The following is an 18,324-nucleotide window of genomic DNA, read 5'->3' as shown; positions in this document are numbered from 1 at the left end:
TGATGGGCAGAGAGGAGAAATCAGAGCGGTGAAGGTAAACATGCATTATTTAAACACAGTTTAAACACATAAAATGTAAATAATTCCACCTTAATAAACACTTTAAACCAGTTAAACAGTCAGTAAACGGAGGTCCTGAAAATGACTTTCTTAGACACTTTTTGGGATGAAGGCTGATTTTCTACTTCAAGTGTACAAGGTCCTGATAATGTCATTACCAGAAAGTGTGTGTGTGTCGAGTCCTGATATTGTAGCTTAGCGTATATGAAATAAATTGCATTAAAATTAAACCATATTTTGGTTATAAATTGTGTATTATGACAATAGATTGGTGTTATTAATGCTACTGTAATGTATTCATGTCTTATTTCATTCTAACTTTATAGGAAAAGACAAAAACCAGCATGTCACCTGCTGAACCTGACTGTTCTGATGGGCAGAGAGGAGAAATCAGAGCAGTGAAGGTAAACATGCATTATTTAAACACACAAAATGTTAATAATTTTACCTTAATAAACACTTTAAACCAGTTAAACAGTCAGTAAACGGAGGTCCTGAAAATGACTTTCTTAGACACTTTTTGGGATGAAGGCTGATTTTCTACTTCAAGTGTACAAGGTCCTGATAATGTCATTACCAGAAAGTGTGTGTGTGTCGAGTCCTGATATTGTAGCTTAGCGTATATTAAATAAATTGTATTAAAATTAAGCCATGTTTTAGTTATAAATTGTGTTTTGTGACAATAGATTGGTGTTATTAATGCTACTGTAATGTATTCATGTCTTATTTCATTCTAACTTTATAGGAAAAGACAAAAACCAGCAAGTCACCTGCTGAACCTGACTGTTCTGATGGGCAGAGAGGAGAAATCAGAGCGGTGAAGGTAAACATGCATTATTTAAACACAGTGTAAACACATAAAATGTAAATAATTCCACCTTAATAAACACTTTAAACCAGTTAAACAGTCAGTAAACGGAGGTCCTGAAAATGACTTTCTTAGACACTTTTTGGGGTGAAGGCTGATTTTCTACTTCAAGTGTACAAGGTCCTGATAATGTCATTACCAGAAAGTGTGTGTGTGTCGAGTCCTGATATTGTAGCTTAGCATAATTAAAATCCAATTTAAAAAATCATATTTTGTTCATAATAAGTTTTATATTTTGTAATTTGATGTTCAGTTTAAATATCTTTCTTCTATTAGAATGTAAATGATGATCTTCAGACCGTAAAGAGCAGTGACATATTTGATCACGATTCTTTTTTGGATACTGATGAGAGGGAAGACCTGACTAAAGCAGAGGTAAAATTGTTGTTTCTACCTAGTGGTAATACCAGACATCCCAAGTTGCAAAAACTCATTTCCAGGAGGTACCCCCGGACCACGCCCCCTTGGACCCCTTACAGTACTGTAACAGTATACAGTCTAAGCAATTGAGGGTTAAGGGCCTTGCTCAAGGGCCCAACAGTGCCAACCTGGCAGTGGTGGGGCTTGAACCGGCAACCTTCTGGTTACTAGTCCAGTACCTTAACCACTAGGCTACAACTGCCCTATATAAATACATAAATAAAAAAAAATTAAAAAAGGTAAAAAAAAAACCCTCGCACACATCAAAGGACATGGGTGATAACAGAACTTTTAGAAGCTGCTTACAGAGCTACTTAGCTACAGTGGGGCCAAAAAGTATTTAGTCAGCCACTGATTGTGCAGGTTCTCCTACTTAGAAAGATGAGAGAGGTCTGTAATTTTCATCATAGCTACACTTCAACTATGAGAGACAAAATGAGAAAAAAAAAATCCAGGAAATCACATTGTAGGATTTTTAAAGAATTTATTTGTAAATTATGGTGGAAAATAAGTATTTGGTCAATAACAAACAAGCAAGATTTCTGGCTCTCACAGACCTGTAACTTCTTCTTTAAGAAGCTCTTCTGTCCTCCACTCGTTACCTGTATTAATGGCACCTGTTTGACCTCGTTATCTGTATAAAAGACACCTGTCCACAGCCTCAAACAGTCAGACTCCAAACTCAACCATGGCCAAGACCAAAGAGCTGTCGAAGGACACCAGGAAGAAAACTGTAGACCTGCACCAGGCTGGGAAGAGTGAATCTACAATAGGCAAGCAGGTTGGTGTGAATAAATCAACTGTGGGAACAATTGTAAGAAAATGGAAGACATACAAGACCATTGATAATCTCCTTCGATCTGGGGCCCCACGCAAGATCTCATCCCGTGGGGTCAAAATGATCATGAGAACGGTGAGCAAAAATCCCAGAACTACACGGAGGGACCTGATGAATGACCTGCAGAGAGCTGGGACCAAAGTAACAAAGGCTACCATCAGTAACACACTACGCCGAGAGGGACTCAAATCCTGCAGTGCCAGGCGTGTCCCCCTGCTTAAGCCAGTACATGTCCAGGCCCGTCTGAAGTTTGCCAGAGAGCATATGGATGATCCAGAAGAGGATTGGGAGAATATCATGTGGTCAGATGAAACCAAAATGGAACTTTCTGGTAAAAACTCAACTCGTCGTGTTTGGAGGAAGAAGAAGAACCCAAGAACACCATACCTACTGTGAAGCATGGGGGTGGAAACATCATGCTTTGGGGCTGTTTTTCTGCAAAGGGGACAGGACGACTGATCCGTGTTAAGGGAAGAATGAACGGGGCCATGTATCGTGAGATTTTAAGCCAAAACCTCCTTCCATCAGTGAGAGCATTGAAGATGGAACGTGGCTGGGTCTTCCAGCATGACGATGATCCCAAACACACCGCTCGGGCAACGAAGGAGTGGCTCCGTAAAAAGCACTTCAAGGTCCATGGAGTCTCCAGACCTCAACCCCATAGAAAATTTGTGGAGTCCGTGTTGCCCAGCGACAGCTCCAAAACATCACTGCTCTAGAGGAGATCTGCATGGAGGAATGGGCCAAAATAGCAGCTACAGTGTGTGCAAACCTGGTGAAGACTTACAGGAAACGTTTCACCTCTGTCATTGCCAACAAAGGTCATGTTACAAGTATTGAGTTGAACTTTTGTTATTGACCAAATACTTATTTTCCACCATCATTTACAAATAAATTCTTTAAAAATCCTACAATGTGATTTCCTGGATTTTTTTCCCTCATTTTGTCTCTCATAGTTGAAGTGTAGCTATGATGAAAATTACAGACCTCTCTCATCTTTCTAAGTAGGAGAACTTGCACAATCAGTGGCTGACTAAATACTTTTTGGCCCCACTGTACATCTTTAGTGCCATGTCCAAACTTAACCAGCTGTCGCATGGAACCTAACACTGACATTCCTACTGGAATGTTATGATCTATAGTGTCCAATGCTGCACCTAAATTTAACAGAACAAGAAAGAATTTATTTCTTCCCTAAAAGCTGTTACTTTGGAGGTAGGGCGGCATGGTGGCTAAGTGGGTGGCACTGTCGCCTCACAGCAAGAAGGTCCTGGGTTTGAACCCCAGGTGGGGCGGTCCGGGTCCCTTCTGTGTGGAGTTTTCATGTTCTCTCTGTGTCTGCGTGGGTTTCCTCCAGGTGCTCCGGGTTTCCTCCCACAGTCCAAAGACGTGCATGTGAGGTGAATTGGAGACACTAAATTGTCCATGAGTGTGTGTAATATAACCTTGTGAACTGATGAACCTTGTGTACTGAGTAACTACCGTTTTTGTCATGAATGTAAACAAAGTATAAAACATGACATTTACATTTTAGGCATTTAGCAGACGCTTATAGATAGATAGATAGATAGATAGCGAGATAGAGAGATAGAGAGAGAGAGAGAGAGAGAGAGAGAGAGAGAGAGTCTTTATTGATCCTTTGCAGGAAATTTCTTTGTTATAGCAGCTCAGACAACAACAACCTCTTGTATACATACAACATTAACTTACAGTGTAAAACAAGCAATAAGATAAAAATGTACAGTATGGTACTATATACAGTGTATCACAAAAGTGAGTACACCCCTCACATTTCTGCAGATATTTAAGTATATCTTTTCATGGGACAACACTGACAAAATGACACTTTGACACAATGAAAAGTAGTCTGTGTGCAGCTTATATAAGTGTAAATTTATTCTTCCCTCAAAATAACTCAATATACAGCCATTAATGTCTAAACCACCGGCAACAAAAGTGAGTACACCCCTTAGTGAAAGTTCCTGAAGTGTCAATATTTTGTGTGGCCACCATTATTTCCCAGAACTGCCTTAACTCTCCTGGGCATGGAGTTTACCAGAGCTTCACAGGTTTCCACTGGAATGCTTTTCCACTCCTCCATGACGACATCACGGAGCTGGCGGATATTCGAGACTTTGCGCTCCTCCACCTTCCGCTTGAGGATGCCCCAAAGATGTTCTATTTGGTTTAGGTCTGGAGACATGCTTGGCCAGTCCATCACCTTTACCCTCAGCCTCTTCAATAAAGCAGTGGTCGTCTTAGAGGTGTGTTTGGGGTCATTATCATGCTGGAACACTGCCCTGCGACCCAGTTTCCGGAGGGAGGGGATCATGCTCTGCTTCAGTATTTCACAGTACATATTGGAGTTCATGTGTCCCTCAATGAAATGTAACTCCCCAACACCTGCTGCACTCATGCAGCCCCAGACCATGGCATTCCCACCACCATGCTTGACTGTAGGCATGACACACTTATCTTTGTACTCCTCACCTGATTGCCGCCACACATGCTTGAGACCATCTGAACCAAACAAATTAATATTAGTCTCATCAGACCATAGGACATGGTTCCACTAATCCATGTCCTTTGTTGACATGTCTTCAGCAAACTGTTTGCGGGCTTTCTTGTGTAGAGACTTCAGAAGAGGCTTCCTTCTGGGGTGACAGCCATGCAGACCAATTTGATGTAGTGTGCGGCGTATGGTCTGAGCACTGACAGGCTGACCCCCCACCTTTTCAATCTCTGCAGCAATGCTGACAGCACTCCTGCGCCTATCTTTCAAAGACAGCAGTTGGATGTGACGCTGAGCACGTGCACTCAGCTTCTTTGGACGACCAACGCGAGGTCTGTTCTGAGTGGACCCTGCTCTTTTAAAACGCTGGATGATCTTGGCCACTGTGCTGCAGCTCAGTTTCAGGGTGTTGGCAATCTTCTTGTAGCCTTGGCCATCTTCATGTAGCGCGACAATTCGTCTTTTAAGATCCTCAGAGAGTTCTTTGCCATGAGGTGCCATGTTGGAACTTTCAGTGACCAGTATGAGAGAGTGTGAGAGCTGTACTACTAAATTGAACACACCTGCTCCCTATGCACACCTGAGACCTAGTAACACTAACGAGTCACATGACATTTTTGAGGGAAAATGACAAGCAGTGCTCAATTTGGACATTTAGGGGTGTAGTCTCTTAGGGGTGTACTCACTTTTGTTGCCGGTGGTTTAGACATTAATGGCTGTATATTGAGTTATTTTGAGGGAAGAATAAATGTACACTGTTATATAAGCTGCACACAGACTACTTTTCATTGTGTCAAAGTGTCATTTTGTCAGTGTTGTCCCATGAAAAGATATACTTAAATATCTGCAGAAATGTGAGGGGTGTACTCACTTTTGTGATACACTGTACATGTAAACTTTTTTATGGTGTATGCATAGCATACAAAATTAGTATTTATTGAGGTATGTAACCATTGGTTTAATGGTGCATGCATAGCATACAGAAGTAGGTATTTCTTATAAATGGTTTATTTGGATTATTGTGAATTGTTAAACAGTCTGATAGCAGTTATAAGAGGATTTTCTGTAGCGTTCAGTCCTGCATTTAGTCAAGTCAGTCAAGTTAAGTCAACTTTATTTATATAGCGCTTTTTACAATAGACATTGTCTCAAAGCAACTTTACAAAATCCATGACCAACAGATACAAAAACCCCTGTTGAGCGAGCCGAGGGCGACTGTGGCAAGGAAAAACGTCCTGAAAATTACAGGAAGAAACCTTGAGAGGAACCAGACTCAGCAGGGCCCATCCTTCTTGGGCATTTAGGAGGAATCAGTCTGTGACTGAAGGTGCTCTGTCGAAACACCTCCAGGGAGTGAAGTGGGTGTGAATGGTTTTTGATAATTGAGTTAAGCTTTGTGAGCATTCTTAACTCTGCTACCTGCTGAACTGAGTCCTGTTCAGACCCCACTATGGAGCTGGCCTTTTTGATCTGGTTGTTTATTCGGTTTGTGTCCATTGTTCTAGCACTCTCACCCCAGCAAACCACTCCAAAGAAAAGAGCACTGGCCACCACAGACTGATAAAAGGTGCACAAAGGGGGCCTACTGATGTTAAAAGATTTCAGCCTTCTTAAGAAGTACAGTCTGCTCTGCCCCTTTTTGTACACCATCTCCATGTGTGTAGACCAGTCCAGCTTGTTGTCCAGCTGAACTCCAAGGTACCTGTAGCTGGGTACAAGTTCCACCTCAGTTCCTAGGATAGTAACTGGCTCAGGATCCCTCCTCCTCCTTCTAAAGTCCACCACCATCTCTTTGGTTTTTGTGATGTTTAGTTGTAGGTGGTTGTTGCTACACCAGTCCACAAAGTCCTTAACCGTGCCCCTGTATTCCTGCTCACATCCTGCTCTAATACAACCCACGACTGCTGAATCATCTGAAAACTTCTGAAGAAAACAGTTGTCGGAGTAATATTGAAAGTCCGATGTATACAGCGTAAACAGGAAAGGCGACAGGACTGTTCCTTGTGGGGCCCCCATACTGCTTAAGGTTTTTACAGAGACACAGTTTTTAAGTCGCACAAACTGTGGTCTAGAAGATAGATAGTCCAAAACCCAGGAGACTAGAGCTGGTTCCACATTCATCTTCAGCATCTTTTCACCTAGCCGTGCAGGTTGTACGTATAGTATTGAAGGCACATGAAAAATCGAAAAACATCATCCTCACAGTAGTGTCCACACTGTCCAGATGAGCATGAGCCCTCTGTAACGTATAGATGAGAGCATCATCCACGCCGATGTTTTGTTGGTAGGCGAACTGTAGAGGATCCATGTGTTCCTTCACTCTGGGTCTGATGTGAGCAAGGACTAGTCTCTCTAGCGACTTCATAACATGTGAAGTAAGGGCGACAGGCCTGTAGTCGTTGGGATTTGTTGGGTGTCTCTTTTTGGGAACGGGAACCAAGCAGGAAGTTTTCCACAGAGTGGGGATCCTCTGTAGACGCAAGCTCAGGTTGAAAAGGTGTGTGAAAATGCCACAAAGCTGACTGGAACAAATCCTCAACAGCCTGGGGCAGATTCCGTCAGGTCCAGCTGCTTTTCCCTGCTTAAGTCGATCCAGTTCCCTTTTCACTTGATATGGTTTAAATGTTAAGGGTGTGGTTACTGATGACAAGGTGGCATTGTGTGCAACAGGTAGAAGGCATTGTGAGGTAGATTGTTCAAATCTGTTGAAGAACAAATTCAGGTCCTCAGCTGTGTCCTGGTCACCATCAAGCAGCCCTCCTTCCTTCTGTTTCAAACCAGTGATCTTTCTCATGCCATTCCAGACCTGACGCACTCCTTCCTGTTGTAACTGTTGTTCTACTCTCTGTTTCCCCTCCTTAATCTCCAACTTCAGTTGTTTTTGAAGTATCTTTGCCTTTTCATGGTCGCCCTCCTTTTTATAATTTTATCCAAAGCGACTTACACAATGAGCTGAACACGATGAGCAATTGAGGGTTAAGGGCCTTGCTCAGGGACCCAACAGTGGCAACTTGGTGGTGGTGGGGCTTGAACCGGCAACCTTCTGTTTACTAGTCCAGTACCTTAACCACCAAGCTATCACTGAGCATGACATTTAAATCATAATAAACAAACAAACTTTGCAAAATTGTTAGTTAGTCAAATTTTGTGGGGACCTACAATAAACTGCTCTCTTCAAATCCATCAACCGATTTTTTTATTCCTCATTAGATTTAGGTCAGGACCAGGTCAGTGAAGGATAAGATCTGAAAGGTGATTGGTTGTACCTGAGCAACTTAAAAATGGTTACTCTAATGGACTGATTACTTATTCATGCAAGGTTAATAGTTTGTGTTATAATGTGTAAATACAGTTAAAAAAGTAAGACATTTTTATTGTCATGGTATGATGTGAGAAAAGAAAATAATTTGAATAGGGTATAATGTTTTTTATAGGCACTGCAAATGAAGTCCATATTAATATGATATTAACAAAGCACACATTTACTTTATCAGGTATCCTGAAGGACAGGAAAAAGTGGAGCAATGAAGAAGTAAATGCTGTTGAGAAACATCTTCTGACATTTATTCCAAGTTGTCGGGTCCCTATAAAGAGAGACTGTGTCTCATGCATCATTGCTGAACCACATGCACTCAGAAATCGAGACTGGACAGCTGTTAAATACTATGTCAAAAACAGAATTACCACTCTTAAAAGAAAGCACTGTTTCTAAAGTACTGTGTAAAATACTTTAATTACATTTTAGTGGTCACTGCAGTAATTGTAGTACCACAATTACAGGCTGTAGTCCATCTGTTTCCATGTTAGTCCCTTTTACTCTGTTTTCTAATGGTCAGGACCACCACAAGACCAAAGTAAAATTTATTTACAATGAAGCATTGTCTCAAAGCAGCTTTACAATTTCCTATTACAATTACGAGGACAGAGCAGGTATTATTTAGGTGGTGGATCATTCTTAGCACTGCAGTGTCACTGACATGGTGGTGGTGTGTTAGTGTGTGTAGTGTTGCTACGAGTGGATCAGACACAGCAGAGCTGCTGGAGTTTTTTTACGCGGCCTACAGCATTTTAGTTGGTGAACTATTTTCAGTCCAGCAGTGACACTGAGGTGTTTAAAAACTCCAGCAGCGCTTCTGTGTCTGATCCCATCATACCAGCACTACACACACTAACACACCACCACCATGTTCAGTGTCACTGCAGTGCTGAGAATCATCCACCACCTAAATAACACCTGCTCTGTAGTGGTCCTGAAAGTTACAGTCTGTAATAGTGGAACTACAAAGGGCAGTGACCAATAAAACAAATAAAAAAACAGAATATTAAATGAAAAACATAAAATGCCCAAGACTTTGGCACAGTACAGCACATCTGTTGATGTTTTATTTGCACTTTTATGTCGTGTTCAGATATGTTTCTGTTTTATACAGTGAGGAAAATAATTATTTGATACACTGCTGATTTTGCAACTTTTCCCACCTACAAAGAATGGAGAGGCCTGTAATTTTTATCGTAGAGATACTTCAACTGTAAGAGACAGAATCTAAAAAAAAAAAATCCAGAAAATCACATTGTATGATTTTTAAATAATTAATTTTCATTTTATTGCATGAAATAAGTATTTGATACAATGGAAAAACAGAAGTTAATATTTGGTACAGAAACCTTTACAGAGGTCAGACATTTCCTGTAGTTCTTGACCAAGTTTGCACACACTGCAGCAGGGATTTTGGCCCACTCCTCCATATAGATCTTCTCCAGATCTTTCAGGTTTCGGGGCTGTCACTGGGCAACATTAAGTTTAAGCTGCCTCCAAAGATTTTCTATTGGGTTCAGGTCTGGAGACTGGCTAGGCCACTCAAGGACCTTGAAATGCTTCTAACGGTGCCACTCCTTAGTTGCGGGTCATTGTCATGCTGGAAGACCCAGCCACGACCCATCTTCAATGCTCTTACTGAAGGAAGGAGGTTGTTGGCCAAAATCTCGCTATACATGACCCCATCCATCATCCCTTCAATACGGTGCAGTTGTTGTGTCCCCTTTGCAGAAAAGTACCCCCAAAGTATGATGTTTCCACCCCCATGCTTCACGGTTGGGACGGGTTGTACTCATCCTCCTTCTTCCTCCAAACACAGAGAGTGGAGTTGATACCAAAAAGCTCTATTTTGGTCTCATCTGACCACATGACCTTCTCCCATGCCTCCTCTGGATCATCCAGATGGTCATTGGCGAGCTTTAAACGGGCCTGGACATGTGCTGGCGTGAGCAGGGGGACCTTGCGTGCCCTGCAGGATTTTAATCCATGGTGGCGTAGTGTGTTACTAACGGTAATCTTTGAGACTGTGGTCCCAGCTCTCTCCAGGTCATTGACCAGGTCCTACCGTGTGGTTCTGGGCTGATTCCTGACCTTTCTCAGGATCATCCTTACCCCACGAGGTGAGATCTTGCATGGAGCAGCAGACCGAGGAAGATTGACAGTCATCTTGTGTTTCTTCCATTTTCTAATAATTGCGCCAACAGTTGTTGCCTTCTCACCAAGCTGCTTGCTATTGTCCTGTAGCCCATCCCAGCCTTGTGCAGGTCTACAATTTTGTCCCTGGTGTCTTTAGACAGCTCTTTGGTCTTGGCCATAGTAAGGAGGTTGGAGTGTGATTGATTGAGTGTGTGGACAGGTGTCTTTTATACAGGTAACAAGTTCAAACAGGTGCAATAAATACAGGTAATGAATGCAGAATAGGAGGAGCTTCTTAAAGAAAAACTAACAGGTCTGTGAGAGCCAGAATTCTTGCTGGTTGGTAGGTGATCAAATACTTATTTCATACAATAAAATGCAAATTAATTATTTAAAAATCATACAATGTGATTATCTGGATTTTTTTTTAGATTCTGTCTCTCACAGTTGAAGTGTCCCTACGATAAAAATTACAGCCTCTCCATTCTTTGTAGGTGGGAAAAGTTGCAAAATCGGCAGTGTATCAAATAATTATTTTCTTCACTATATATTAGCACATCTGTTGACATTTTGTTTGCACTTTTATATCGTGTTTAGATAATTCTGTTTTATAAATCTATGCATACTACAATGTTGATAGTCTAAATGATAAGCAGCTTTGTTAAAAGCAGTCAATATGTCTGTTACTCTCGTCATGCTGAATGGTGATGTCTTTTACATGTTTATAAAAGGCACTATATTAAAAACTCTGTTTTAAATCATAAGTGTTTAGTTGTTTTGTTTTTTATAATAAGAACAAGCTGTGTCTTAATCATACTCTATTAATTGTTGTCGATGTAGTCCTGAGTTTTCTTTATGTCCCAAATATGTTAGTAGTAACTGACTTTAAAGTGTGTGTGCTTTTATGTCCTAAAAATGAACATAAACCAGAAATTAAGTCCTAAAATTTAACATGAACCTGAAAAATAGAAAATTTTTAAAAAAGTAAAAAAATAAAAAAAACAACAGACAGAGATGATATGTGAGCTAAATAAATCCAAAAAATAGTCTTATTTTGTTTCCAGGTCCTGATATGACTGCGGTTTCTCTTACGTCCCCATTTTTCACATGTGCGTGTGTGCGTGTGTGTGTGTGTGTGTGTGTGTGTGTGTGTGTGTGTGTGTGTGTGTGTGTGTGTGTGTGTGTGTGTGTGTGTGTGTGTGTGTGTGTGTGTGTGTGTGTGTGTGTGTGTGTGTGTGTGTGTGTGTGTGTGTGTGTGTGAGGAAAAAATCCTGAACTCTGTATTTACTCTGACAGTATGGTATAGGGCATTGTCATTATGTTGTCAGAGCCACACACATTCAGAGGAAGGTCAGCTAAGAAAGGAATACAACATTACATGATCAAAAGTATGTGGACATCCCTTTTAATAATGAAGTTCAGATTGTAATTATTATTATTAAGTGTGTTATGTCATGAATTCTGACTCCTGGTGACCATATGGATAGCGTTTCTCCAAAATATCCTATTTTGTGTTTGGGTCTTTGGCTCATTCATTATTCCCCAATCAGGCAAGTACACTGCTCAAAAAATTAAGGAGACACTTAATCATCACAGTATAACACAAAGTCAGTTAAACTTCAGGGATATCAATCTGCCCAGTTAGGAAGCATAAGCGATTGTGAATCAAGTTCACCTGCTTTGGTGCAAATAAAAGTGACAACAAAGGCACCGGACAGGCAACAGCAAGACAACCCCCAAAAAGGGAATGGTTTTGCAGGTGGTGGCCACACACAAAAACTCTCTCCTCATCCTTCCTGACTAATTCTTCTCTAGTTTTGTGTTTTGCTAGTGTCCTTGTCACTACTGGTGGCCTGCAACATCATCCAGCATGAACGCTTTGGTGGTGAGTCAGTGATGGTCTGGGGAGGCATATCGTTGGAGGGTCGCACAAACCTCCACCTGATGGCCAACAGTACCCTGAATGCTGTTAGGTACCGAGATGAAATCCTTAGTCACTGTCAGACTGCTGGTGCAGTGGGCCGTGGGTTCATGTGGCCAGAGTGTGTAGGCAGTTCCTGGACGATGACGGAATTGATGCCACTGACTGGCCCTCATGGTCCTTTGAACCTTTGTGACTTTATCTATCAGCGTATTTGTCACCGCCAAGCCGTGCCACAATCTGTCCAGAGCTTACTGTTGCCCCGATCCAATTCTGGGAGGACATCCCCCATGACACCATCCGCCGTCTCATTAGGAGCATGCCCAAAAGTTGCTGGGAGTGCATACAGGCACATGGGGGCCATACACACTACTGAGTAACATTATGAGTTGCTGTGATGAAATTCACAGAAATTGGATGAGCCTATGATTTCCATACTTTGATTTTCGGTATGAATTTAAATCCAGCCCTCCAAGGGTTGATGATTTTGGTTTCCATTGACTGTTATGTCTTTTTGTTCTTACTTAATTACACAATTTATATCAGTAAAGATTTTCAACTTGAATCTTTCATTCATTGAGATCTGATGTGTGATTTTAAGTGTTCCATTACATTTTTTGTGAGCAGTGTAAAATAACATGTGTTCAACTGTGTCTAATAACATAACTAATTCAAAGGTGTGTCCAAAAAACCCTGGAGTACAGACATGGCCAAATGGGTTTTTTATTTATTTTTTTTTTTACTTTGTTTATGCATTTTTTCTTCCCTTTTTTTAGTGTGTCCAATTGCGAAATGCTTCCTCTCCACCGGTGCCGATCCCTGCTCTAATTGAAGAGAACAAAGCTAACCCACACCCCCTCCGACACGTGGGCATCATGCCGTATGCATCTTATCACCTACACTTTGACGAGTGCAGTGCAGTGCAGCTCAGCGATGTGTAAGGAGAGACACACCCTGAGAGCACTCTTTTCTCATCTCTGTACTGGCGCCATCAATCAGCCAGCAGAGGTCGTAATTGCACCAGTCATGGGAGAGAGACCCCATCCGGCTTAGGCCCGCCCATATCTGAACAACAGGCCAATCGTTGTTCATGTGGATGCTCGGCCTTAGCCGGCAGGCAGAGCTGAGATTCGATACGATGTATTCAAGATCCCAGCTCTGGTTCCAGCGTGTGTTTTTACCGCTGCACCACCTGAGCGGCATGGCTAAATGTTTTTTATCCAACCACAAAAATAAGCACTATTGGAACATGAAGTATATTTCTATGGTTAGATGAGTCAAAAATAGGAAAAAATGACACTTATACATGTTGTTTCTCCGAAGACAAAACATTTTATTAATGGATTTAATATAGTATCGGGAGATTTAAAACAAAACTTGTTTTACCTTCTTGACCACTTTTGTCAAGAAAGTGAAACAGAATCTGCAAGAAGCTTCTTTCCTTTATTTTCCATTATTTGGCTCTGTGTAAAAATGCCTATTAAGAAAATGAAAGACAGACAGCTTTTACATTCCTTAAAAAAAATAAGGCAACATGTTTTAGTCTACATATGTCATGTGTCCTATATCCTTATTTTCAATGTTGTTCCCTACTCAGTTGTTAATTGCTTCTTTTGCCCAAGGAGGGTTAGAGGGTCTGGCATAGAATCTCAAACTGGGCCAGACCATGTGTGTCCAGTGCATGTCTGAATATTTACTACTGTTCATGTACATGCCCGATGGCTAGTTTCTCCCTGTCTCTGTCTTCTTCTTTTAGTCTCGTGTCACTACTCGCCTCCATAGAAAGAGATTTCTGAAATGCCCCTCTCTCCCCGCTTTGTGCAGATGTTCATATAACCCAAGGCATCTTATACACCCCTTATGCACCCTTTCTATTTTTGATGGTCTACTTCTACTGACTTGTATATTACGGTAGTAATAATACAGTGAGTCAACAGTAATACTAACCTAATTTCAGCACTCAAATTGTTTTTGCACGTACACACACACACACACACACACACACACACACACAAAGAAACACTGAAGAAAGGAGAATCAGCTCATTTTTGACTGGTATATTAGATACAGTATTAACTGACAATGCAGCCCCTGATTCGTATGTATTATCTATAATTCCAAAATTGTAATGTAATAGCTTAAGATATAAATTACATTTTTAAAAATGTGCATTAAAACTACATATATCTTAAGCTATTGCATTAAAATGCTGCCAAATGTTTACAGAAAGAAAGGAATGAATTAATATTGCCAATAACGTCATCTTTCTCAGAATGTACTTGACTTGATCTTAACAAAAGAAGCACTGGTCATGTCTAATAGCACAGACTCATGATTATTGTAGAAGCTCAGGCATTGCTTGTTTCCATTGTTATGCATAATACATTTGTTTTCCCTCATTTTTTCTCCAAATCTAGTCCTGTCCAGTTGCCTGATTTTAATTTTCTAAACAATAAGAGCCACAGTACATAGAGACGTGCACTGCTGTCTGGAATCATCCAGCCCTTGTACAAGCCCTTTACCAGCCAGCAGAGACCACAATTACATCAACAATGAGAAACCCATTTGAACATACCTCCCTCAGGCACAGTCATATGTGTCAATTGGATGCCTAACCAGGTTGATGGCACAACAGGGATTCAAATTCAAAAGCAGGAGATCTCAGGGGTCGTGGGTTAGCAGTATTTTCATAACAGGATTTTGTGGCCAAAAGTCTGAGACCACAAGTAAAAAGTATTCTGATTTGCTGTTAAGAACTTTGAAGAAGCTTAATAGGAAAGTGTTTCATATCTTCCCATTCTCCAGATATATACTCCACAAGCTTGTTTAGACAATCAGTTAAAGTAAAACAAATTTCCTAATTGATACACTATGCTGTTTTAGTGTAGCAATCATTTGCTAACCATAAAGATGTTAGATGCTGTTTGATTCTTTTTATTCATCTTAAATTACATTAGCTACCCATGCAAAAAGACACTTTAAAAAGTCATTAGTTAGTTCTAAAAAACAAAAACAAAACATGCACACCATGGGATTAGTTGCCACATTTGGCATCTGGCTAAAGTAAATTAACTCCCCTGCATATTCATATTTTTAGATGTTTCAGCCACAATTATTGATAACAGTTGTATAAAGTCAGTTCTATACAATACATGATATGCCTCCTGACTATAATCCAATGAAAATTTTGGGATGAATTGGAATGCTAATTGTGAGCCAGTCCTTTCATCAGCCTACATCAATGCCTGACCTCACAAATCAATTAATTGAATGAATGGGCTCAGATTTCCACACACTCCTGTTGAAAGCCTTTCTAAAAGAATGCTTGTTTTACTTTAACAGTATTAATAAAAAAAATACACCGACCAGGCATAACATTATGAGCACCGACAGGTGAAGTGAATAACACTGATTATGTCTTCATCACGTCAACTGTTAGTAGGTGGGATATATTAGGCAGCAAGTGAACATTTTATCCTCAAAGTTGATGTGTTAGAAGCAGGAAAAATGGGCAAGCGTAAGGATTTGAGCGAGTTTGACAAGGACCAAATTGTGATGGCTAGACGACTGGGTCAGAGCATCTCCAAAACTGCAGCTCATGTGGGGTGTTCCCGGTCTGCAGTGGTCAGTATCTATCAAAAGTGGTCCAAGGAAGGAACAGTGGTAAACTGGCGACAGGGTCATGGGCGGCTGAAGCTCATTGACGCACGTGGGGAGCGAAGGCTCTGCACCTATACCTAACGAAGATTACCTTGCGAGGGTAAACAATTACCATTTGTAGCCCATCTGTTGCTTTGCATACTTTGCTACCCGCTTGTACCACATACTGTATATTAGTTAAACAAAACCCCTACAGGACTCCAACTGACCAGATGATGTTTTGGTGGTGGACCATTCTCAGCACTGCAATGACACTAACATGGAAATGACCTGGTGGTGTGTGTTGTACTGGTATGAGCGCATTAGGTGCAGCAGTGTTGTTGGGATTTTAAACATCTCAGAGTTCTCAGCATCAGAACAGAGCTCCAACCAAATATACACTGCCTGGCCAAAAAAAAGTTCACCCACTCTAATATTTGGTTGGACCGCCTTTAGCTTTGATTACGGCACACATTCGCTGTGGCATCATTTCCACAAGCTTCTGCAATGTCACAACATTTATTTCTGTCCAGAGTTGCATTAATTTTTCCCCAAGATCTTGTATTGATGATGGGAGATTTGAACCACTGCACAAAGTCTTCTCCAGCACATCCCAAAGATTCTCAATGGGGTTCAGGTCTGGACTCTGGAATATGCCCGTGCCATCAGGGAAGAAAAAATCCATTGATGGAATAACCTGGTCGTTCAGTATATTCAGGTAGTCAGCTGACCTCATTCTTTGGGCACATAACATTGCTGAACCTAGACCTGACCAACTGCAGCAACCCCAGATCATAGCACTGCCCACACAGGCTTGTACGGTAGGCACTAGGCATGATGGGTGCATCACTTCAGCCGCCTCTCTTCTTACCCTGATGCGCCCGTCACTCTGGAACAGGGTAAATCTGGACTCATCAGACCAAATGACCTTCTTCCATTCCTCCAGAGTCCAATCTTTATGCTCCCTAGCAAATTGAAGCCGTTTTTGCCAGTTAGCCTCACTGAGAAGTGGTTTTCTTAAGGCTACACAGCTGTTTAGTCCCAATCCCTTGAGTTCCCTTCGCATTGTGCGTGTGGAAATGTTCTTACTTTCACTATTAAACATATCCCTGAGTTCTACTGTAGTTTTTCTATGATTTGATTTCACCAAATGTTTAAGTGATCGCCGATCACGATCATTCAAGATTTTTTTCTGACCACATTCCTTCCTCGAAGATGATGTTTCCCCACTGTCCTTCCACTTTTTAATAATGCGTTGGACAGTTCTTAACCCAATTTTAGTAGTTTCAGCTTCTCCTTAGATGTTTTCTCTGCTTGATGCATGCAAATAATTTGACCCTTCTGAAACAGATTAACATCTTTTCCACGACCACAGGATGTGTCTTTCCACATGGTTGTTTAACAAATGAGAAGCTTCTCACTGCATCAGTTAGGGTTAAATAACTTGTTGCCAGCTGAAACATAATCACCCATGCAGTAATTATCCAATGGGAGGCTCTTGCCTATTTGCTTAGTTAAAACCAGGTGGTGACCTTTTTTTTGGCCAGGCAGTGTATAAAGCCAACAGTATCATGTGATCCGAAAGTGTTCACACCGTGTAAAACAAAATAGCTGTAGTCACTAACAGGTTATGTGTTTCTTATAAAGACGCAATTGTTCAACTGTACATACTGTGCAATGTAAAGACAAAGTTTGGGAACCACTTGATACATATAAATGCCAGGAAATAATATCAGTGCATTTACCTCAACCTCGAAAACTCGCTCGCTGTCGTCTAGGAAGATGACCCGCAGGTGCAGTTTGGCATCTTTGGTTTTGATGCGTTGCGCGCTGTTTTTCCCTGGTGCGTTAAGCGACTCCGACCTGAATGCCATCTCTTACTGCCCGCTAAACAACTCCGATCTGTCTTTCTTTAACATTTCTTACTATTTGTTAAATAAACACCCCGTTTTTATCCAGCTAATGACGGAATCGTGTCGTGAATGTCCAGCACAGAAGTCGTGCCCGGTCGCATCCACTTGGATAAGACGAATCCACTGGTTATTACGTCACACTGTCAGCTGCGCAATCTGACTGCACGTTTTACTTCTGAAATCGCAATAGTTCAGTTTAAAGATCTGTGCGTTTTGTTAGCACTTCTCACTTTCGTACTTGCACTGATGACAGCTCAGAGTCTTCTCCTGTAATGCTCAACAAACCTGGAGAACACATGAGTCATTCTATAATTTGGGGTACATTCCATGTCCAATGATAATGTTTTTGTAATATTACAACATGTTTTCCATTAATAGGTAAAATATGACATTTTTAAAGAAAATAGTTAAAATAAATATAATTATTATGTGCATCCTATGCTTCCTTTAGCTTGAAATTTGTCATGATGTTCCTAAATGAACAGTTTTTGCTGTGTCCGTTTTTAAGTTGAGGATGCCTTGGTTTCAAAATAATGAATAAAATCATTAAGGGCAACAACATCTATTTTTTTTATTTATTTCAAAAGTTTAAATACTAAAGAAAAATAATATTTTTTAAATTTTAAATAATTTAAATATCTTTATTTATTAATGTCCGCAAAAGTTCTGTCAACTATGTTACTAACAGAACTCCACTCAGC

General features: G+C 40.8%; 1 protein-coding gene across 1 annotated transcript in view; it reads right to left on the bottom strand.

Annotated features, from left to right (window-relative positions):
• Positions 1 to 17,584, bottom strand: part of LOC134329582 (FERM domain-containing protein 7) — a 39,014-nt gene extending 21,430 nt beyond the window's left edge. The window contains exon 1 of the mRNA XM_063010864.1: positions 17,456 to 17,584. Within this exon, the coding sequence (XP_062866934.1) occupies positions 17,456 to 17,584 (129 nt within the window). The remainder of the gene's footprint in view (positions 1 to 17,455) is intronic.
• Positions 17,585 to 18,324: the final 740 nt, after the last annotated feature.

This window comes from Trichomycterus rosablanca, chromosome 15 (assembly GCF_030014385.1).
Source record: "Trichomycterus rosablanca isolate fTriRos1 chromosome 15, fTriRos1.hap1, whole genome shotgun sequence".
Classification (NCBI taxonomy): domain Eukaryota; kingdom Metazoa; phylum Chordata; class Actinopteri; order Siluriformes; family Trichomycteridae; genus Trichomycterus; species Trichomycterus rosablanca.
Note: the sequence above shows the minus strand (reverse complement) of the source record. Positions and strands in the feature narration are given on the sequence as shown.